Raw genomic sequence first — 23,953 nt, forward strand, 5'->3', positions numbered from 1 at the left:
CTGACTGATGTTGTATGACATCTACAAAGTGACGTTTATGCGGTCGACCCATACTACCTTGGCGATCCACCATGACCATGTGGTCAAAGAGATTTACTTTTTCCTTTGCACTTTCTCACGCACCCGAAATGATTATTAAAGTTAAAAAATAAACTTGTTCTACACAATGAGTTTTCACATGTAGCCTCTCCAGTTATAACACCTTGTGTCATGGTTCACTTCCTGCCATTGCCATCCGCTCTTCCCTGCCTTCTCCTGGGCGTATTCTTTCTGTTGCAGGAGCCTTTCTCCCGCTGGAGGCGGGACTACTGGGCGCACCTGCCTCTGATGAGCTCCCACCTCTTTTAAACTGATGGATTATTGATCATCTATGGCTGGATTATTCCTTGCGGTGTGTGCCACAGATATGGACAACTGTATTGTAGTTTCTTGGACCTTGATCACGTTTGCCGCTTGACTGGCTTAACTCATGTTCTCCTCCTGAAGAAACTAACTCTTCCCGGCGTCTCACGGAGTGTGAGCCCAGTGCTCCCGGCTCTCCAGTCTGGTACTCACTCAGCCTTCCACCAAGCCTTGGTGTCCATGGTGCTTCTCTGTTATGCTGCCTTACCCACGCACCATTTGTTCGCTTTAAACTAAAGACTCATTTACCTGCTCACCTGCCTCTGGGGTCCAGCGCCGATCCACTCGTAACAACCTTGGCTATCACTACAGTATTTACGCTAGGTACAACACATCTGCTTTAGCATTAGCATTGTCAGCACAGCAGCTACCTAGCACGTGTGCTTCTATTAGAGGTGGATAGACAGTGGACTCACTTTATATGCGTCATTGATGAGGTCAGTTATGGTAGTTTGGAATAACGTAAATAAACCATAACCATAAACTTAAAAAAAAAAAAGTAATTCCCAAAATGTACTTTAGGGACAACTTCATGATTTTTGGGCAGGCAAAAGGTCAAAGTTCTAGTCTATTACTGAATATTTTTGTTCTGCATGGTAACCTATTTATGTATACACACACACACACGACATATCCATATTATTCTGTATCACATTGAATGTGTAGGTTATTAAAAAGGCAGCTGCAAAGTCTTACATCACAATATTTATTGAACAATTTTCTGATTACCTTCTCTATATTTAATGTTTTACAGCTTGTTCTCCATTTTTGTACACTTTGTATTTACACACATTAAAATAAGCCTCTCCATTTTATACAGCATCAACAGCACAAGTGCTCCTCACACCTCGAGCTTCCTGTCTTATAGGTTCATCTTGGGAGCCACGGAGCAGCTGCTCTTTGAGAGGGTGTTTGAATGAAAACACGCGCACGCACACACAAACATGCGCACACACAGCAGAGAGTTTGTTTGCTGTGTCGCACCACAAGACGGCCAATAAACACAACCAGCACACGCGTTCACACGTTTTGGATTGATAAAATCCAAAAAAAAAGAGGAGGAGGAGGTGGGAGATTAATGTTGCATAGAAGTAACTTAGACCACAAGAACACAAATGTTGGTGCTGCAGAGTGCTCGGATGCTTCTTTTTGTGTGAAAATAAACTCCTGAGACCTTCTAATAGTCAACCTTTTGTCATCAATCAATAATAAACAGCTTTAAACTGTTAGAACACAAACAGCATTGTGTTGTGGATGTGACGTCACAAAAAATACCTCTTTTTAAAAAGAAACAGCAACCCTGCACTGAGTGTATACACACCTACACAGACTGTACATATATTATGTATATATAGATCTCTTTTCATTATATATATATATGTATATATATATATATATATATATATATATTTTCATTAATTATCTCCAAGTGAGTTGGATGAATTAAAGTGCATTAAAATGACTGAAAACAAAAATTGGAAATGAACAATACAAATGGAACCAGACGCAATTTAAACAACATTGGAACCTCCAAAGTGGTACCAGTTGGGAGTTCCAGCAACATTTTCTGGCCTTGGAGTTCAGTGATTGCAAAAAAGGTGTGACGATAACCATAGAACCAGAGATTATTGCAACAAAGAAACAAAATATGAGCAACACAACCGATACCTATAAAACACCCCTATGTGTCTCTATCACTCTGCAAATCCCTCTCATGCATCTTGACGAGGGTGAGTAGTCTTACTTTATTTCAGTTTTATTATACAGTGTTCCCTTGTTTATCGCAGGGGATAGAATCCCAAAATAGTCCGCAATAAGTTAAATCCGTAAAGTAGCCAACCCCCCCCCCTCCCACCCTCAATGATTATATGTTTTAAGGCTGTAAAACCCCTCGCCATACAATTTTCTCAGACAGGCATGAACATTTTCTCACATTTTTCTCTTGTTTAAACACTCAAAAGAGTTCAAACCTTCGTTTGACTTTTAATGATCAACCTACAGGTCGGACACAAGAAGTTGTTATGTCACTCACGCGTATTTCACTCCTGTGCCCTTTTGTCCTGGCGCCGTTCCGCTGCACTGTAGCGTGTTTATATCCTTCTTAAAACATATTGCTGCAGAAGATTCATTTACAAGCTAGCAAGCAAGCAATCAATCAAGCTAGCGATGACACAGGAGACAAGGCAGGGCGGCACAAAGGAAGATTGACTGACAGTGGTCTGCAGCCAATCAGAACAACAGTGGGCGGTGCAGAATGGAGAGGGGAAGAGAGAGAGAGAGAGAAAGAGAGAAAGAGAGAGAGAAAGAGAGAGAGAGAGAGACACGACTTCCCACAATGCAATTCTTCTTAAAGGGCCAGGCTCGGCCTGTAACAGCATTCATAGCTGTAATAAAAAAAAAGCACTACAAAAATTCAGCAAAACAGCGAATCCGCGAAAGATGAACCACAATAGAGCGAGGGAACACTGTACTACAGTTAACTTATTTTTCAGCTAGTACACCAAATGCTGTCTGTTTTGTGGTACCACCACAGAAGGCTTGCAATGATTGCTAAAAAGTGTGATGACAACCACAGGAATGTTGTGTTTTTTGTGCAATGCCACCACAGTTGAGTACTGCTCTGCCAACACGGTTCTTCTCCCTCTTCACGAGGTGAGCGTCAGGCATCTTTTGCATATCCTTATGCTTACATTTTACGCATGAAGAGTTAACAAAGGCTTTATGCTGGTTTGACTCTGGAACACATTCCATTATTTCCGATGGGAAAATTAGGGTTTGAAAGCAGACTGTGATCGATTTTGGGGGTTCCACTGCGTTAAGAATCCAACGTGAAACATTTACATGTTTTGCAACATCATCTGCTGCGATGCCACATGCTTATAAACATATTACTACTTAACACGGCATCCGGGGCTTTCATGAAATGTCCACAGCCATTATGGATGTATGTACACAATCACCGTATAACCTCGTTTTGGTGGATAATCTGCTTTTCAACACAATGACAATAAGTGAAAGTGCGTGTATGTACACTACTGGTGGAGACCTACCAATTTAAGACAATAGAATCACTTAAGGACAGGAAGTGTGTTGGCACATGTGGTGAAAAGGATGGAAGGAAAAGGGGTGGGGGGTGGAGAGGGGGACAGCCTTAAAACATGCAGGTGAGCATCGCCGAGGCCGGCCGGGCCCAGGGGGGTTGCAACATAAGGCAAGCAGACAGCGTGCAGGCGACTCCATGCATGAGGAGTAAATTAAAACAAGTGCACTTTCAAGAAAAAATAAAAATGACAAAATAATACGCATGGCATTTTTAAAAGGAGGACTTCATTCAAATGTGGGTAAGTTTTCACTAAGCTACAGCATTAAAACCAGTTTCGGTCATCTATCTTCAGAATATATGGTATTTCCTCAAACAGTGGCCTCCAGTCTAATAGATGCCGTACCCCAAATGACCTTCGAGGGAAAAATAAGCACCGCACCCCCCATTTAAAAAAAAAAAAAAAATCAGGTGATTGCAATCACCTTTACTATCTGATCCCACCATGTGTCATGCCAGATGTCAGAGCACACATGGCATCTGTAAAGCTGCCGTTTACAGCGGACTTTAAAGCATATAGCAAACTAGAAACATTTCAATATCGACCAGAAAATAATATAATGATTTGGGGGACCAAAAAAAAAGAAGCAAAACTAAAGAACAATATGATAACTGCTCATCCAAAAAGTTTGTTGAATGTAGTATTTTTAGAGGGGATTTCTTTATCAAAAATTAGTAGCGCCAAGAAAAATGCCAATAAAGCGACCTCAGGCTCAAATATAGAATAAATCATAGTATGTATTGTAACATACCTGTGGTAAAATAGAATGTTATAGAATACTTTCGTACTAATGCATTTTTACCAGTTGGAGTAAATAAGGTGAGTAAATAAGCCGCTATTTGAGGAAATGCACGAAGTCAAGTACGATTATGTCCAAATCCAGTGGGCTCTTTATCCAGGTGAACAACACATGAGGTAGAGTGGGAAAAAATATTACTGCTGTTGTGCTGTGACAGCCACTGGCCACTAGAGAGCAGCAAAAGCACAGCAAGAAGAGGCCACAATACGGCCTCACTAAAAAAGTGCTCCATTCTATCATTTCAGCCTGCATAAAACTCTTATAATGCGCCACACACAATTACATCTACACACACATATATGTATATATATATGTATATTTTACATTTAATTATAATCATCAGTAGCGATTTCCTCAAGTCCAGTTCGTAAGAGCTCCAGTTTGGTTTTACAGCATGATACAGATTTCAATCTGATTATTACTCATCAAGAAAAATAAATAAGTGTGGCAAGTTGGGAATCTCTTGGTGTATTTAAGCCAACAAAAAATGCTACCGTCTTTCTTTGGATTGTCATAAAAAAATAATGAATTCATCTCCTCATACAGAATGTATACTGTATATAATCCTGATTTAAAAACAGCCATTAAGAAGGAAGATAATCAAGCGAGAGCGATTGCACGTGAGCCCGGGAAAGATAGGGAGGGAATGAAGAGCAAGAACGCCTCTCCGCGTGAGCGTTATTGCTGAGTCGACTGATTCAGTCAGGAAATCAAACGATGGTGAAATGTCATGGAACCACGACAGCTAGCATGGCATCCCGTAAGGACGTTCCTGTGTTTAAGGAGACCGGAATGCTCAGGGAGGATGTGATGGGTGCTTTTGACACTGGATTGTACTTGCAGCAGCTGTGTTTCGCTGCTTTTCAACAACAGCAGAACAAAGATACTAATTTGAAACACAACCAAAATGCTTGTGGAAGTGTGTGTGCCAGCATGTTAAACCTGTGATATGATCTGCATGTTGAAGCTGGGGGAGCGGGACTGCTTGGTGAGGGGGGCTCCAGAGGACAGCAGGTCTTGGGTCTCCTCTGGCCTGAGCAGGTGAGCCTCCTGCAGGCTGACGGTGGAGTGGCGGTGAGAGCCGCCTGCAGGACGCCCCCCTTCCTGGTCTGAGCCTCCTGTGCCGCCCTCTTGGTCCTCTCTGCCCCCGTTCAGGCTGAAGGTCATGCAGTCGAAAGACTTGCTGGAGGAGGTGCTGCCGGTCCGTACCAGAGGGGGTCCCGCGGGGAAGCTCAGGTGCTTCTTGATGGGACTCAGCTGAATGGCGTCCAGTTCGATGCTGGCCGGGGGCGACTGCTTCCTCTGCCTATTCACGCCAGCCGACAGGTCGGCCTGCTTCTGAGGCTCGGGTCTGTCTCGCTCCCTCTCCCGAGACAGTCGGGCCGTGATGGCTTTCTTGATGTTGCTGCTGTTACTGCTCAGGCTGCTGGCCCTCGGGCCGCCGCCCGCTCTGGTGCCACTGGGCTGGCTGCTGTTAGACGCCCCAGAGGAGAAACCCTCATCCGGCTCGTTCACGTTGAAGGAATCCTCGCCGCCGCTCATACCATCAGCATCTGAGTTCAGACATGTAGTTTAGACAAGTATTTCTTACATACAAAAAAACCCTCCATGAGTGATGCTCAACAGAGCATACAGCATCTTTATCTCTGCAGGGAACAATCCAGTGTGACACTGAGCCGAGTCATGTGATGTATTTTGCTGTGCTAAAGTGGTGGGCCACCACTCGATGTGTTGTTTTAGCCACGACATGTAGTTTAGCCATGACCATTTCGATTAGAGTGTATGAGGAAAAGCAAAGCTACTGGTGACCCAAGACTTTTGCACAGTACTGTACATCATGATTAAAATTCATAATCGTGCAGGAAGTTCAATAAGTTGACCCGATAAGAGTTCAAATGTAATTAAGTTGATTAAACATGATCCCATCAGGCTCATCGTTCATATAAACAGATGTATAACCCCATTTCTTGAAAGCTGGAAGGGATAAAAAGAGTTAAGATTTCGACATATAAAAGGAAAAACGTTAAGAGACACCTCTCATCTCAATCATCATGCACAGAGACCGGGCAGTAAGGGGTCCTAATTGGCATGCACAGAACACAGGGGGAGGGGGGAAGACGCATGCTCTCCAGCCGAATCCATCATTTATTCTTCTTGTAGCGCTGCTTGGTCACATGACCTGGCCAGGCTAAGTCCAGCTTGCTAATCAGCGGAGAGTGCCGGCCGGTCGGGACGCCTCATGAGATTGATAGCCCTCCACATTGGGCTGACAAGGCAACCGGGCCAGTGCGGAAGGCAAAGACGCGAGCTATCCCACTGAAACATAAACACGCTAGCGGGACCAAAGCAGGAAAAAAAGCACCTCTTTTAATATGTAACATACATTTCATTCATTTTAATGCTTGGTTCGGTGAAAACCAACTCTGGTGTGTTTGTTGTGCCAGTACGCTTCGTTTGGTTGCCAACGCCATCATCCAAACCCTGCGGACTGAGACCCATCTCACTTGTAAGTGAACTCTGGTGTGGTTTGATTCATTTGAGCTCAAATATGAACGCCACACAAACCAAAAACGTGGACGGTGTGGCCAATGTGCGGCCTGGAGGCCATTTACAGCCCTCGGCACATTCAAAAGCTCTCCTCCCATTCCGTGTGGAAGTGGTACATTTTTGGCTTCTAACTTTGTTCTTCTTCTTCTGGTTGTTTGTCTACAGTATATGTGCCCTGCAACTGGCTGGCGACCAGTCCCGGGTGTACCCCGCCTCCCACCCAAAGTCAGCTGGGATAGGCTCCAGCATACCCCCGCGACCCAAATGAGGATTAAGCAGCATAGAAAATGAATGAATAAACAGGTTTTCTATGCTCTACTACGAAAATATTGTCTATATTAACATTGAATCATACTTCGCAGACATTCACTTGTCGTGTTCGGGTCTGGAACCAATTAACCTTGATAAAAGAGAGACAACGGTTCATACTCCGCTTTGTCACAGATAAAACAAAGCTGAGATGTAGGTTATTTTTTCTTTAAATACAAAAAAAACATCTTTACTAGGGGTGTCACAAGATCTCGCAAGCTTAATATGTCACTAGATTTCTCGTTCCAAAGTCTCGCGGGTGCTGAAAAAAAAACACAAATGAAAAAGAACTCGATAATTTGGTCTGCCTCAGTATATTGCATGTGTGTCTCGCCTCTGAGCGAGTTCACTCTGTGCACTGGTTTCAGCAACTTGGCGCACTTGTTCCATAGAACAATATGAATGGAGTGAGCCCTTTTGTCAGTCATACAGTCTCTTTGTCTCAGTGGGTGGAGGCGGGCCTGCGAGCATACACACAGAGTGCAGAAGAGTGTAACATAGTAGAAATTAAATTAGTAGATTGCAATTTATACTGCTCAAAAAAAATAAAGGAAACACTAAAATATCACATCCTAGATCTAAATTAATGAAATATTCTTATTATATATTTTGGCCTTTACATAGTTTAATGTGCTGGCAACAAATTCACACAAAAATTATCAACTGAAATCTAATTTATTAACCCATGCAGGTCTGGATTTGCAGTCAGTCACACTCAAAATTAAAGTGAAAAAAGACACCACCTGTTATTCCATTTGCTCAAGATCATGTGAAATTGATTGTCAATCTGTGTTGCTTCCAAAGTGGACAGTTTGAATAACGGCGCAGCAGTTTTGACCGAGTGTGAATTGAGTGTTCTCTTTATTTTTTTGAGCAGTGTATTATCATACGTATGTATTTTTTTCATTGGACCTTTCTTAAAAGTAATGTTAAAATCTCGTCTCGTACACCCCCTCTCCGGACACCCCTAGTCTTTGCATATCTTCATGCATTGATTTAGAAAATGTAAAAGCGGCCCCCGCATCCTTTGATTTTTCAGTGTGCGGCCCTCGATGAAAACAGTTTGGACACCTCTGCTTTAAGACAAACAATGTTAACTTCCTGTAGACGAGGTAGACAGGTGTCCCGACACGTTTGTCCCTACAATTCCCTTTCTTATGTCAAGCTTTTATGTGTTTGCAATCAAATCAGTACAATTACAAAGTAATTTACTTTCAGGTCTCATTGAACACTCTAGGGGAGATTTTACACCTTCCAACAACACAACCATGTGATGACAGCACACTTTTATAGCAGCGTCATCAGTGTAGCCGCATGTTTAACATGGTCTCTTTTGCAGCACTCGATGAATTCATGTGTCCCAAAGCGTGACTGAGTTGTAGTGTCCACCTGAGACAATATAATCTCACAAAAAACACACCTACAGTATGTAAAACAATATAGAATGACTGTGGAACACCACACAGTTGCTCAATAGATATCATAGCATCAACACATGCATGCAATCAAGTTAGTACAAACAAGATCGTTTCCCCCCCCATTCCTCTCCACTGGAAGATCTGCCGAAAGTTGCTGATTTTTTCCAGGTAAGATCATGCAAAGAGGGCTGAGCAACACCTGCTGATGCTCGTGTTACATCAAAGGTTAAAGATGAAGCAAGCACACAGAAATGAAGACATTCAACAGGACAAAATGGGCTGGCAATTAATGGGTCTGCATCGCACTGCTTTGGCATTTTGTTCTTCACGTGACCTTTCAGTCATTTCTAAATGTTAGCTTTGTGGAGGTGCTGGCTGAAGCAAGTGCATGCATGACGGAGGGCTCGTTCCCACTCACTGAGCAGAGGAAGTAATGCGACATGGCAGAATGACTGACGCTGCTGGACTGCAAAAAGAGAAAGTCCCTCACTTGAATACTGGCGGGCCTGAGCGACCCAAAAATGGTGCAGCGAACTGCAGCACTGAAACAAGACGTCTGGTGCTCTGCCAGTCATGTGAAACGGATGTACTTTTTCCTGACTATTATGGCTGAGGAATGCCGTCGATGACTCAGTGAGTGACAAGGGCCAAAGTAAGAATGTTTGCTTGGGGCAGCAGAAAGGGAGGATTTGACATCATGACAAGCCCATGCAGGCCGCTGGCCTCACTTCCTTCAAAGCAGCATAGGCACCAGGCTGCAAAGAGCAGCAGGCTGTTAGCTAAGAGTCTGGACAAGGCAAGTCACGTTTACACCAAGAGGGACAATTCGGTTCAGCTCGGCACGGCACAGTTTGGAACACACGGTGTGTGTCGACGAGGTGGTTATAAATGTATATTAAATTTGTAGTGATAAATTTGTATATATGATTATAAACAAAATGTTATTTAGACCCCATGGGGGTGACTGTAGTTTCTTTGCATAATCCTACAAATTGACTAAGAAACTAATCACTAAGGGTGATCAAAATATCTATTTCTTTGCTGTTTTGCACTTGGAGGCGGTAACAACGTCGACCAATCAAAAGAAAGCACTGTGTCGAGATGCACTCTTTCGGTACCAATCCTCCTTTTCCACTAGCAAGATATTGGGAGTAGTATTTTGAGTAGCACACAGTACAGTAGACCCCGCTTATGTTCCCGGAGCACTAGCCAATTGCACACGGCTAGCTCCCCCTCTTCCAAACCCTCCTGCTAGCTTGACATTGACGTTCTCCTCTGATTTCACATCAACATTAGGAAAAGGAGTGATTGCTGTAATTATTAGATTAAATTAAGCTCTAGCACCCTTCCTCGTCTCTCTTCAGTGTGCCTCACACACTTATTAAACATATTTTACATTATAAAATGTAGAGGTACTGACCACTAATGGATGATGATGTAAGATCATCAATGAACAAATTGAGTCGGAGTCAAGGTGCAATTGACAGTGTGAATAGCTGACAGAAAATGACATCAAATCTACATTTTAGCCAAGATTTGGGCTTTTAAAAGGCTGTGGTCTTACGCTTTGATAAGCAAGATAAATTCATAATTTGTCTCTCTCCCATTTCCTCTTGTTGCATTTTGAAGCTCTATTTAGAACCTCATTAAGACTCAACAGAGCAAAATGTAAATTCGTGCCATTTTTGAAATGGTCAAAAATTTTGATCAGGAGTTTAAGTTTCAATTGCGCGTGTTGCAACAACTATGGCGCGTTCAAGGACTGCCAAACAAAGTACAAAATATCAACGCTTGATGGAAAAACCGTTATAAAGGCGAACATGGAAAAATTGTGGGCAATTTTAACAGTGGCGCATGTATGCTGTGCATTTTACCTTTGTTATCACGGAGGGTGAATGAGATGTGCTTTCTGAAGAAAAAATGGCCCATTTTTGGAGAGAAAAAAATTGTTTTCACCAAAAAAAGCAATGAATGCTGAATTGCGATTGTGTGGGGATCCACTGTACACCGTAAATTTGCTGTGCCTTAGCTGTGTACACAGCATTATTATACTCCATAGTACCCAATTTGCTGCATCTATCTTACTTCACTTAGTCTAATTAAATTTGCCTCCTCACTATGGCGTACAGAAGTAAATACAGGAGGCCCTCGTTCTCCTGCATTGTTGTTGTGCGTTAGCTGGTCTCGTTCCGACTGATGCGATCAATGCGGTAGAGTTTTCACAGTTTCGTGTAACATTATGAAATAGACTAGTACTAAAAAGGACCACAAACCACTGTAGATGTTACCCTAAGGCGGGGTGCCAAAAAAGGATACATTCTGATTGGTTATTTTGATAGCCTTCAGAATACATGTGCTAAACTGCACCTAAGAGTACCTGCTTGGTGAAAACGGCACTTTGGGTTGCTTTGGGGAAGTGCAAAGGCAGAGGACAGCAAAGAGAAATCCCTCAAAGCTGAAGAGTAGGTGGAGAAGGAAAAAGATAGGGTGCTCGCTACTCAGGGTGTCCGCCCCTGTCCCCTACCCTCAAGTGTGATGGGGGGAATGATGATGCTGCTGCTGTTGCTGTAGTGGTGCTGATGGTGGTGACTGCGAGGCCCCGCTTCTCTCTGCTCTTTCGCTGTTGGGGTTTGGTGGTTAGGACGAGTGACGGTGAGGCTCAACTCGGCATCATTCGAGTAGTCAAAACAATCTGGGAGTCAACAACACAGATGTGGTTCTTTAGTGCCGGCGGGCCTCGACCACTTCTGGCAGAGCAGACCCAACAAGTGTGCATTCATCAATTTTCTAGACGACTAAACACAAAAGGCTAGAATTCTAAAAGCATCCTGCCCGATGGAGGTGGTGAAATCTACAAGCACCATTTTGTCATGACGAGACAGGCAAAGAAAGAATAGGAAGCAGTGAGAAGAAGAAGCAGCACTGTGACACAGACACTACACGATGGCAACTGCATAGACACAGGAGACACCATTTGGACAGTGCTTATGGTGTGATTGGATCACAATGTAAACAGCATTCTTTCTCACTGTTCAGGAGCACAAAAACAAAAAAGGTCAATTTTCTCACCTAAAAGCTCCTTCTTGTGGCCTTTCACAGATTGAAAAAATATATGATAAATATTTGTATAACGTTCATATTCGAAGTGCTTCCCAATGGTGCTCAAGGACACAAACTGACACACTAAAAGTTATGGCTTCCTTCATTGTTGCCGCAAGCCTTACCCTCTCTCTTCCAGCGGTGGCGTCGAATGGAGGCGGTGGTGATGGCCGAGATGGAGATGCGGCTAATGGTAGGTGTCACCTCCACCTGCAGCACTTTGCGGCCCTGCGGCTCATCCGGAGCGCTGTCTGGCAACGAGCTCTTCATGGCGTTGCCCAACTGTGGGTGACGTATAATGAAACAGACGTCAACATGCCAGCCAAATCACTACAAGTGACTGACTTGACACATGAAACACCTCCACCTAATCCCCTGCTGCTGGCCTTACCAGGAGAGGCTGAGAGTAAAGCTCCAGCTGGGCTCTATACAGAATGTCTTCCAGAGCCTCCCTCCCCATCTCCCACTCTCCATTGTATCTAGAAAACACAACACAGATGCACAACGGCGTTCAACAACGTCAATGATGTGATGTTATCTGACAACCGGCCTTGATGTTTGAGTCACTCAACTATTTATAGTTATTCAGCAACAGTAGGTCTGCAGCTACAGGGAAGGACGGCGACTCTTATCAGACTGATTAGAAAAAACCAACATACCGTACAATCTTCATTTGGTAGACCTGCACAATTCACAGCTCAAAATTAAAACCAAAAAGTGAGTAAGTAATGGCCATCTTATGAAGCTCAAGAACATAACAATACAGTCACAAGTTTTGTCACTCAACATGGGCTTCAACGTCCTATTAAGTTTGGGGAAACAAAATAAGTGCACAGTTCTGAATTTATTTAGCATTTTCTGACGTTTACACACCACTCTTTGGTGATCATGATTGACTGCAGATGATAGTGTCTCTTTGACAGCCCTCTCAAATCAATGGGAAGGGTCCAAGGAACTCAGCCAATATCTCAGGAGAATTTCACATTTGCACAACTGCAGAGTGCAAATACAAGTTACTTGTTTCCAGTGACGGGTGGGCTAGCTCGCCATGAGTTTGACATCGCAATGCAACAGAACGTCAATTTAACTCACGGTTCAAATAAGTAGGACACAACGTAACAGGTTGCTAAAACACATAACCAACTGCTACTGAAACGGGGAGAGTAATAATAAACAACACGTAATCTCTAACAACTACATAAAGTAGTTTACAGCAATGCATACTGTGTAAGTGACAGGAGCTGTTGGTGGGCTGCCCAGCATGCCTTTCGGTCACGTTGTAAATACAGTTTGAGTTTATGTGTTTGTCGTTATCGCTTATTGTTGTTTATTGAATTATAATATCATTATATTATGTGTTAACTTGCCATGGATGCATTGTGCTGATTATTTTGTTCACACCGTGGCTGAGATTATCGGTGTGTTTGATGACTCTCAATTCAGTTGTTGGCGAGCGCTTGCTCCAAATAAAGATCCTATTGTTTATGAAGGTATCATTGATCCTCGTTTACTACCCTGCTTGCGGTGAACTCCGAGGGCTGACTATACTTAATTGTAGGACTGACAATACACGCAGCTCACAAGACGATACACGATATTAGGTTCAAGAAAACTACAATGACAAAATATAGGACTGGACAAACAGATTTTTTTAACTGAATCAGAAAACAATGCAGTGGGATGGGATTGAGATGTCAATCCCAGTTTCCTCCGTACGGTGGCTAGACTCATCCTAAGAGATAGGGTGAGGAGGTCAGTCATCCGGGAGGAGCTCAGAGTAGAGCCGCTGCTCCTTCACATCAATAGGATCCAGTTGAGGTGGCTCGGGCATCTAGTCCGGATGCCTCCCTGGTGAGGTGTTCCGGGCATGCTTAGACGGGAGAAGCCCCCGGGGCAGACCTAGGACACGCTGGAGGGATTATGTCTCGCAGCTGGCCTGGGAACGCCTTGGTGTCCTCCAGGTGGAACTGGAAGACGTGGCCGGGGACCGGGAAGTCTGCGTTTCCCTACTGAAACTGCTGCCCTCGCGACCGAGACCAGGATAAGCGGAAGAAAATGGATGGATGGGACTTTTTTTCTTTTCACTGTGGCACAAATCATCATTTGTAATGTTCTAGTGCAGTGTCATGTTTAATGTTTGTTTTTAATATGCCAAAAAAAACGAGCTCTCGACTCCAAATGGCCACCAAGCTGGACTTATAGCTGGACGCCGCTGCTATAAAGGGCCAAAATTCAACCTTATTGTCTTTATAAAAGGCAGATTTTTTGAAGCAACTCTTGCACTGCAGCTCATTAAATTGTGCATATGTTGCAAATATTATGACCGGCAATCCATTCAGTGATTGCTGACTGCTCTCCAGTGTGTCATATGTTAAAACCGTCAAGGACAGAAATTCCCCTCAGTGCAGACTGATTACATCAGCAGCGCACCCGGGGAGCAAGTTATTTAATTCCTCATGAGGACGGCTGATGCAAAGCTGATTACGGCTCCTTGATGATAGCTCGTCTTTAGTGAGAGCCCCCCTGATCTGGCAGGGGAATCACCACTGTTTAGCATGATATGCTAAGGGGAGCGCGACCAATCTACTGCTCATTGCCTCCCCCCCAGAATTACACAGTAGCAATACTATAAGGCGATTGCTGCCAGGGAGGAAAAAAAATGACACTGTATATATAACGAGAGATAAAAATTTTTTTTTTGTAATCCCCATCATCAGTCACCTCATTGCCAGCCACTGCTATCACACACATGAAACTCCACACAACATGCACAGAGACCTTGGCTGCAGCCGAGGAGGACACGCTGGGATTTAGGTTAATATGTCCCCGAATGACTCAGTGGCACATGAAGAGAGGGCAGGCCGAGCCGATAGAAACATCCATCCCGGCCTTTTCGTTTGCTTGTCAGGCCCTCAGAAATGAAAATGCATCATTTTTCTCATCTTGATGGTACAAGGAACCTTTTGTTTCCTGCGGCAGGAACAAAAAGCATTTGTCTCTTGTCAGATCAGATGAGAGCGAGCTGGGTGTGTAAGGTTAATGGGGATGGACATAACCATTGATTAATTCTGTCCATTGTGTGGCACTGATTGTTAATCATGTGATTGTTAATCATGTGGTTAAGCAATGGAGTCCAAATAGAATGCACCACTTGGTGGCAACCAGCAGAGACACCGTTAATTCTGTGATGTAAGCGTTTGAATTCATCAATACGCTGACCAGGACATGCACTGGAGTACGGGCGTCACGCAAGATTAAAACGTAACAAAGTTAGCTACTAATGCTCCAAGTTAGTATCAGAAATCAAAGCCAGGTGTATCAGTGACGATGTATTCAAGATCAAGATCAAGATCAAGAGAGTTTTATTGTCATGTGCATAGTAAAACAGCAGTTATACTATGCAATGAAAATCTTATTCTGTTCATTCTCCCAAGAAAAGAAAGAAAACAAATGAAAGAATAAGAACATAAGAAACATAAACACATAAACATATATACCAATAAATTAAGCAACAACAACAGAAGAGACATTAATACAAGTAAATAATACAAATAAATAAATAAATAAATAAATAAATAAATAAATAAAGTGCTATGAGTGTGTGCGTGTGTTGCGTGCGGCGTGTACGAGTGCTTTGTTGAGGAGCCTGATGGTCTGTGGGTAAAAGCTGTTTGCCAGCCTTGTGGTCCTGGACTTCAAACTCCTGTAGCGTCTGCCTGACGGTAGGAGTGTGAATAATGAGTGTTGTGGATGTGTGCTGTCCTTGATTGGAAGATAAAGGGTTAAAGGGATAAAGGCCCAACTCCGCTTCATAACACACCTCATTTATATACAAGGTAGTATGTACTGTAGATCATCTGGAAACGTATTAATTACAATTTTTTATAAAAAAGAAAAAACTGACAAAAATATAGTACTGGCTTCTAATTTGTTTGTAATGAACTATATTTAACTCTAATAATGACAAACTACTGAATAAAAAAAGTGTAATGTACTGTCATACAAGTGTTATAAATATGGAAATTCCTCATGTTACTGAAAACGTTACTAAGGTATTTCAATCGTGGCTCTATAAAACATGTTAATGGTTTAAATTCAGGAGTGTAGTATAATGTAGTTGTCGAAATATTTTGGCAAAATATTAAGTGACAATTAATTAAGCAAACAATAGTAGTTTCAATAGAAATTGCTATCATTGCTATCTTTGTAAAGGCTAAATATTTCCACACAGCTCTTGTACTGCAGGTGTACCTAATGAAGTGGCCAGTGAACGTAGACGAAAGGCTGAAACACTTACATGGCATGATAAACAGCAGTCAGCATTTGCACCATGAACTCGGGGTCCAAGAGCACGCGGTTGCAAGGTTCCCTCCAGAGTTTCTGCTGCTGCCGGGGGAAGCCACATACACACAACCTGTGAATGCACGCACACAGACAGCATTTAGTGAGCTATGCCCTCGCTCAAAAGGCTCCACTCGAGGCCTGAGCATTGTTCTGAAGCTCTGCAATCTTCACAGTCACAGCTTGCTGCATGTCTAAAAGTGAGCTTGCTTCAGGCGCTGTCCGTCTGCCTGCTCACAGTGGGAATGTCTTCACATCCTGAAATAGTCTGCAGACACTGCAGTGGGACCATTACTGGCCGGCAACTCCGGAGCCCCGGAGCACAGACACTCATCTTGTCAATCTATAATTATTGATTTTTATCTAGTACTGCAGGACATCTATGGGAAAAGATTTTTAAAAGTGCAATTCCCCTTAGAAATTGTGCACTGACAGATGTCGTCAGGAAGATGAAATGTCAGTGAAAGAAATGAATTAAAGAGCTATGAGCTATGTATACTGTACCATCATACTATCACCATACTGAACCTCTAAGCTCACAGCTCATTTTAAAACTTCATTAACTGTACAGACAAAATTGTGCCTAACATTTTAACTAGGGGTGGGCAGATCAATTCAAGTTAGTATTGATACCAATAGTAGTGTCAGTGTATCAGCATCAGATTGATAGTAGAGTGATGACATCAATATTTTTCAGTTCTCTTCTTGTTTATTTTCACAAATATCTAGATTTTTTTGTGTTCTTCATATTGCTCCATCAATTTTTATATACTGTTATATTGTTTACAAACTAAAGGAAGAACTCTTTGGACACAGAAGGGCTTAAGGGACAAAAAGCCAGAACATTTGAATGAGAGCCAATAGCAGTTTTTGCTTTCGTGGAGTTATTTTCCAGACAAAATTGTATGTAGTAAAGGGAAATAATTATGTATTATTTTGTTAATATTGTTACACCTTACCTTAAAATATTGTTGGTCACGCTGTGTAATAAAAAAGTAAATTCAGCAATACTTTGGTTGCATTATTTTAATGTTTTTAAGAGCTATTTTCATAACCATATTCAATTCCACAAATTCACATTTGTAACAAAAGCTTATTATTATTATTTTTTTTAATGGATTGGTACCGGATTGGATTGGATCGGCAAGACTATAAAAAAAAAAATCGGATCAGAAGCCAAAATAGTGGATCAGGACAAATATTCCCTCTATGAGTTGTGAGCAGCAGCTCAAGCAGACAACACATCGTTACAACATTATACTCCTACTATGAAGCATGAATTTAAAACAATCAGAAGCATAATAAAGCAGTGTGCTGCCACAAGGCAGCGGATATAATCCAAGGTTGGAATATATTTATGCCAAAGACATTTATGCATATTCTGTTCGCGTCTCACCGTGAGCTCATTCTGCAGGCTGACTGGTATGAGGACAGTGGCATGTAGACCACAGCCGCGTTGTAGCACAGCATGAGGAAACACAGCACCTCAAACCTGCAAACACACACAGTGATGTCAGAGTATTCATGATTTAGCAGAAATGGTATATTCTGTAACAAAGTCTTTTGGAGTGTGTGTGTGTGTGTCACTGCAAGAGATCCACACCACACCAGGAATGAATGGGAGGTAAAATCTAGCTATGTATCATCAGAGCGAGGCGACAAGCGTTAAGTGCGTCAGGGATTTCTCGCCATTAACAATATATCATCCCCACAGCTGGATTTACAGATGTGCTAGAAGGAAGGCCTGGTCCTGCTAAAGGTCGGTGATTATTATTTATGACGCCTTGTGCTCCAGTAACAGCCAGGGGTACCTGTTCTGAGCCGTGAAGGTCTCTCTCTGAGGATGGAGGCCGCTGTACACCACTCGGATCAGGTCATGTTGACACAGAGCTCCCTCTGTCAATGCCATTGAGCCCAGGGTCGAAGGCTACACACATTCACACACACAAACACACAAATTTTTGTGTTACGTAAAAAAAAAAAAAATCAAGTGCTGAGTGGGCAGAAATATCAATCCATTTTGAGGCATTTTTAACAACTTATAGTGGTGCTAAACAGCTGTGCTACTTATTCAACACAGTGGATATAAAAATATTATAGTAGCAGATTGTGATGCATCTTGAGTACTTCCCCAGTACGGTATGTGAATTACAGTCATCCCTTGATTATTAATTGGTTCCAGACCCAACCATGATAAGTGAATTTACGCCAAGTATAGGATTCCTGATGTATAAATGGAATACATTGGTACGTCTGTTAAAGTCCGCCACAGTTCACGTGTTTTTTCGATTAACATTCAAACTTTTTGCAAAAATGTTGCTCTGGTTTGCGTTCGCCTGCTTGGTTGGTGTTGAAAATGGCACAAGGTTTGAATACGCCGCCATACTTGTAGGTGATCATGCAATGCATTGTGGGCCGCGGGCGCCATTTTTAGGGCAACAGCATTTGTTTATATCAGAGTTGCTGTTGCCAGAGAGAGATACACGACATAACAAACACATGGACCGCACAAAACAGAAAGACGAAGGACCGTACCGAGACATGAGTGCAAGACCTCTGAATTTTACATTTCTGAATTTTGATTTCAGAGGTATGTAAACAACACACGACCGCACTGTGTCGGCACAAAATGACCACGCTCCCGCACGACTTCTAACACTTACACCTTGTCAAGTACTGTTTACATCTAGTGCACGACAGTAGTACACGCAACATGCATTGTTCCCACATGGGTATGCATTGTCAGCACCACTTCCTGCATCCATGAAGCAATCGTGCCATTATTTGGTCCCGCTGCATCCTCTGTGACACGCACAGCAGGCATTACCCTTAGCTTCATTAATTCCTCTATTTGCAAGGGATCTACGTGAGAATGCCCCCTGACTTGAGGTGGTGGAAAAGTTAGCCCATTCATATGAATGAGACACACACAGGCAAGCTTTAAGGCAAGCGTTTGCAGTGCTCTTATACATTTGACATTAATGTAATTCAAATGTTAATTTCTCCATTTCATATGTCATGTTTGTGGCATTGTTTTGTGTTAACATTTTTGGGTGTCAGGTATTGATTAATTGGACTTACATTATTTTCTATGGGAAAACTTGCCTTGGTTAGAGTCCGTTTTGGTTTGAGTCAGACCTTCTGGAACGGATTAATGACATTAACCAGGCACCATTGTATTTTCGTAGTTGAGAACACAGAAAACCTGTTTACGACTTTCTAAATCCGGTTTGTAACATTATTAGAGCCCTCAAGACATGAAATAACACCCCTATAGTCACCTTTACACTCATTTACCCAATATTGTAGACATAAAAGCCAGTCATTTAAGACATAAATTACACTGTGCATAATATAGACTCACACACGATAGCATTTGTAGAGTAACATTATCACAGAGTACCTGCAGTGGCTATTATCTCATCCATGTAAAATTACTGATTCCTAGTCACCAGTGTAGAATATGTACTGTATTTGACTGTCTTACAGTATATTTGCATTTTAGTTCATTTAACCATTTTTATGCCTGAAAATGCTTAATTAAGGCCAAAAATATGTCAAATTGGCCTAAATACATCTATTTTTTGTTTTACTAACAGGCCGTAGTCAACCACGAAACAGCACAAATTCATTAATTAATATGTTTTGAAAAACTGTCATAGCGTGAAGCCGCAAAATTTTAAGCGTTAAGAAAAGCATTAAGCGTTAACACGACAGCATATAACCTGTACAATTCAGGTGATTAAAACCCATTTTATCATTTCAAATTCGAAAAATATGATTACTAAAAAAAAAAAAAACAGAAGTTGAAATGTTGATGCAAAAAATGCAAAGCCGATATGCAAGCAGTTTTTTTTCTTTATATAAATGCTTAACATAGTAGATTGGTTTAAGCCTTATACACAAAATGACGACTTACACTATTAACAATCACACTATTTTTCTGTTTCCCTATTAGAAAATTGCAATATGGTAATATTTTCTAATATTTTTGAGGGAGTCATCAAACTAGTAGTAAGTGCTGAGACTCATTGAAGGGGTAGGTTTAAAAAAGCTGTGCTTCTTCCTACTCCTTTTTGGACATGTTGAATTGTGCAAGCGCAAACATGTGATGCTCTTTAAGATAAGACGTTAATGCATGTTCAAAATAAACTAAACCAGAGTTGTTCAAAACATTTTCCATCAAAGGTTGATACGGAAAAATGCAAGCATGCAAGGGGGACACTATAATATTCTTCATCTTTTTATTAAGTGCAAAAATCAATTCAAAGTAGCTCAGGTCACGCAAAATACTATGCAAATATAATAGCGTCCCATTTTAGTCAATATTTTCACTTTTTCTCATAACATTTTCTTTGTTATATTTCTTTTACAATGGTATCTTTTGTTTTGCAGACCATGTTTAATTTCATTTTTGCGATGAGTTACGAAAAAAAAAAAACAAGCAACAAGCTGGACTTTGGACACCAATAGCATTCAGTCTGTAGTTTGTTTAGCTTTGGTTATCTGAATAATTGGCAGAACACGGTAGAGTGGGGTGATAACTGAGTGGTAATTACAGTACAGTATATGAGGGATTGTAATCACCAAGCCTCTTCACTAAATTGAAGTGATATTTTCTCTTAAGTATCTCACCCACTATGAGGGGAGACTCAAGTGTATGGTAATGCTTGGAGACCTGCCCTACAGTAGAACAAGCTCATTGCCATTACCGGTCCCTCCTCTGCAATCATTACTGTATTCTCTCAGCATGCAGGTTAGAGAGCCTCTCAAGCTAATGGTGGTTAATGTGATAAAACACCAAGAGCACAGGCTGCATGCTGCGATTTTGTGGAGCCTCGCCGAACATGCGCATTCTGTTTTTTGTATGTAAACACGGAAAGGACTCGTGTAGCACGCTGCTCTGCATGTGCAAGCTCTTTGTCAGCATGTCTAAGCTGTGTTATTGAATTACTGCGCTCCGCATGGCTGCGAGGCAAGATGGTGAATCATCAACTGGCTTTGAGGCTAAGTGCGAGTGCAAATATTTGAGAGTAAGCTTCCAAACTGCCTAAATGGCTAGCGCCTGTGCGGAAAGGCGAGGTTAGAAATCGAGCATAAAAAGATACATCTCACCTCGTGGTAAATGGATGGTTTGGATAATGAAGGGATGGTGAAAGAGAGGAGCTTGCCGTTGCCATCTTTGTCCACAATCTCCTGGTAAAGTGAAAACAAGCCACAGAAGCCATGTCATCAAAGCAATAAAGCATTTCATTAAACAATCTGGTCGCTGATGCTCTTTCACTGTTGGAAATCTTAACACCTTAATCAGTGCAACACACACCACCGCAGGGCCCAAATTCACCCTCCATACTTGGGAATGAGTAAGCCATGTTGAGATGAATGTGTGGCTTACCACCATGAGATACAATCTGTTCAAGTCAGTATTAGATGCATTCACACATATAGTAGACTCACACCGCGCTACACTCATTTGTCCTAATGCAAGCACCATCACTTCATGATACAACACTGCATTACAGCAAATTTGTGGCGCGTTTTGGTTATTGTGAAAGGTGGAGGGAGGTGCCGTCATATTAATTATGTAACATGCACGAACATGACGAGTCCAGGGTTTACTCCGGCCTCTCGCCCAAAGACAGCTGGGATAGGCTCCAGCATACTCATGACCCTAGTGAGGACAAGTGGTATAAAAAACAATGTACTAATATCAGCCATTTTAAGAAACAGAACAGTAAAAAAGTTTTGATTATAAATGTCTCGGCTTTTGCCACAGTCTCAGTACGGCCAAACAGTGTGCCTAACAAACTAGTTGAGTGCCCTAACAAACCATCCACGCACTGGTGACTCAGCCTCTTGTGGAGAATGGATCGTGGTTCTTTTAGAGTTGGGACACTATAAACAGATCTGGTCAGGGAAACATTTGATCATCCTTATTGTGTGTGTGTGTGTGTGTGTGTGGTTTACTTGTACATACAACACACATAGAATGACTGTCTGACTCTGTTTGGTCTTCTTCCTTCCTCCTTTCCAGCACTGCACCATGTGCTGATGTGTTGAAGTGCACTGTGGTGTGATAGAGGGTTCTGTTTTGTGTCTTTTTTGGAGGGCTGCAAAACAAGTTTCCAGTGCCAGAACTTTGATAAGAAAGGTGAGAAACACTACTGAATTCCAGAAGGAACTGCTGCTAAACAGGATCAATGTTAACCTTAACCTTGTAACCTTAAGAGACAAACATATACTCATATTTTTTAATAAAACTCCCCAAGAGGATTCATAATTTTAACAATATGAAAACTGACACAGTTGGTCCAAGTCTCTTACATACACACACAAACCACATTGCTTCGTAGTACATCACTGAATATGTGATGAAAGTGCTGAGAGCAGAGCTGTTTATCAGATCTCTGGCTTATCAGACTTGAAGAGAGTGGTGTGCCTGTGTGTGTGTGTGTGTGTGTGTGTGTGTGTGTGTGTGTGTGTGTGTGTGTAGCATGTGCGTGTAATGAAATAGATAGACATGAATAAATTATGCATTAGTATACTTTTAGCAGCATTGGCTGAAATGGAACTCTTTCTATTGACATTTCTCGCTGTCTCTCGCTCTTTTTCTTCACACATTTCCAAGATGAGCTTTCCTGGGGATGCAATCTAGCCCGGCTCCATTAGCCGGGGGTTTTCCCTGCAAGACCTCAAGAATGCCGCACCTGTCTGAGAACGAAATGATTGCTTGTTATGCCGCATAGAAATTTCCACATTCAGTCCACTCAGCTTCGATCCATTTAAAGAGCTTCTTTTCAAAAGTGTCAACATTCCACATTATGAGCATCTTATTTGCCTTATGCACCAATGAATAATACATGTGTGGGAACTGGGGTCAAACAAGGCTTCCTGTGTCACCTGACCTGGATGCACTGACCAGTTAAATGTCAGATCATATGATACCACATAAGCCACATTCTGAAGATTAAAATGTTGTATGTTACTATGTCAGTTGTAAAAACTTGGGGTCTTCTAATGTGAAACTAGAAAAGCACTCAGAGAGCACAGACCTCCGGCAAGCGCCATAGTTCCCCCCACATTGTGATTTACACCATAAATATTAGTCCTACATTTATTTGAATCTACATATTTTGATTCTGTGACCATGAAAACATACCATTAGAAATTGGATTCATAATGATGTCAATATTAGTTCAGTAGTTATTCACAAAAATCACATTTCCGTAATAGCAGTTTTCTTCTGGATGTAGAGCCATAGCTTTTGAAGATACAACAAATCCGTCTGCACACTCCAGATTCCACAGTGCCTTGGCTATGTATAATGGTGTTTGTTACATGTTTATAGCTTTGTTGTCTTCCTACGATGAAAATTCAAAAGTATCCGGAATTATTCCATTATCTGGGCAAGTCTTTGATATTTTTTAGAACCTGTTGTAAACTTGTCCTATATATTTTTTTCCAAGTTCTCTCTCCCAAAGCTCATGACCATAAGTGTGGATGGGAACATCGACCGATAAATTGAGATGTTTGCCTTCCGGCTCAGCTCTCTCTTCACCACGACAGTCCGGTACAGCGACCGCATTACTGCAGATGCTGCCCTGATCCCCTGTCGACCTCACGTTCCAACCTTCCCTCACTCGTGAACAAGACCCCGAGATACTTGAACTCCTACAGCTGGGGAAGGACCTCATTCCGAACCCGGAGGGAGCAATCCACCCATTTCTGACTGAGAACCATGGCCTCAGATTTGGAGGTGCTGAGTCTCATCCCAGAAGCTTCACACTCAGCTGCAAACCGCCCCAGTAAACGCTGAAGGTCACAGCCCAATGAGGCCATCAGGACCACATTCTCTGCAAATAGAGATGAGATCCTAAGGCCCCCAAACTGGACTCCCTGATGCCTTGGCTGCACCTAGGAATTCTGTTCATGAAAAT

The 23,953-nt window shown here is 42.2% G+C and overlaps 1 protein-coding gene across 4 annotated transcripts in view; it reads right to left on the reverse strand.

Annotated features, from left to right (window-relative positions):
* Positions 1-4,260: 4,260 nt before the first annotated feature.
* LOC129187441 (hyccin 2-like) overlaps positions 4,261-23,953 on the reverse strand; it is a 45,542-nt gene continuing 25,849 nt past the window's right edge. Inside the window, exons 6-14 of one of the 4 annotated variants that reach the window (XM_054786726.1) lie at positions 21,132-21,212; positions 17,828-17,943; positions 17,413-17,508; positions 15,973-16,089; positions 12,067-12,154; positions 11,801-11,957; positions 11,646-11,666; positions 11,101-11,268; positions 4,261-5,855 (exon numbers count right to left, since the gene is read on the reverse strand). In XM_054786726.1, the coding sequence (XP_054642701.1) occupies positions 5,239-5,855; positions 11,101-11,268; positions 11,646-11,666; positions 11,801-11,957; positions 12,067-12,154; positions 15,973-16,089; positions 17,413-17,508; positions 17,828-17,943; positions 21,132-21,212 (1,461 nt within the window). In that variant the 3' untranslated portion in view covers positions 4,261-5,238. The remainder of the gene's footprint in view (positions 5,856-11,100; positions 11,269-11,645; positions 11,667-11,800; positions 11,958-12,066; positions 12,155-15,972; positions 16,090-17,412; positions 17,509-17,827; positions 17,944-21,131; positions 21,213-23,953) is intronic. The other 3 variants (XM_054786727.1, XM_054786728.1, XM_054786729.1) reach the window with 3 other exon arrangements.

This window comes from Dunckerocampus dactyliophorus, chromosome 9 (assembly GCF_027744805.1).
Source record: "Dunckerocampus dactyliophorus isolate RoL2022-P2 chromosome 9, RoL_Ddac_1.1, whole genome shotgun sequence".
Lineage (NCBI taxonomy): Eukaryota > Metazoa > Chordata > Actinopteri > Syngnathiformes > Syngnathidae > Dunckerocampus > Dunckerocampus dactyliophorus.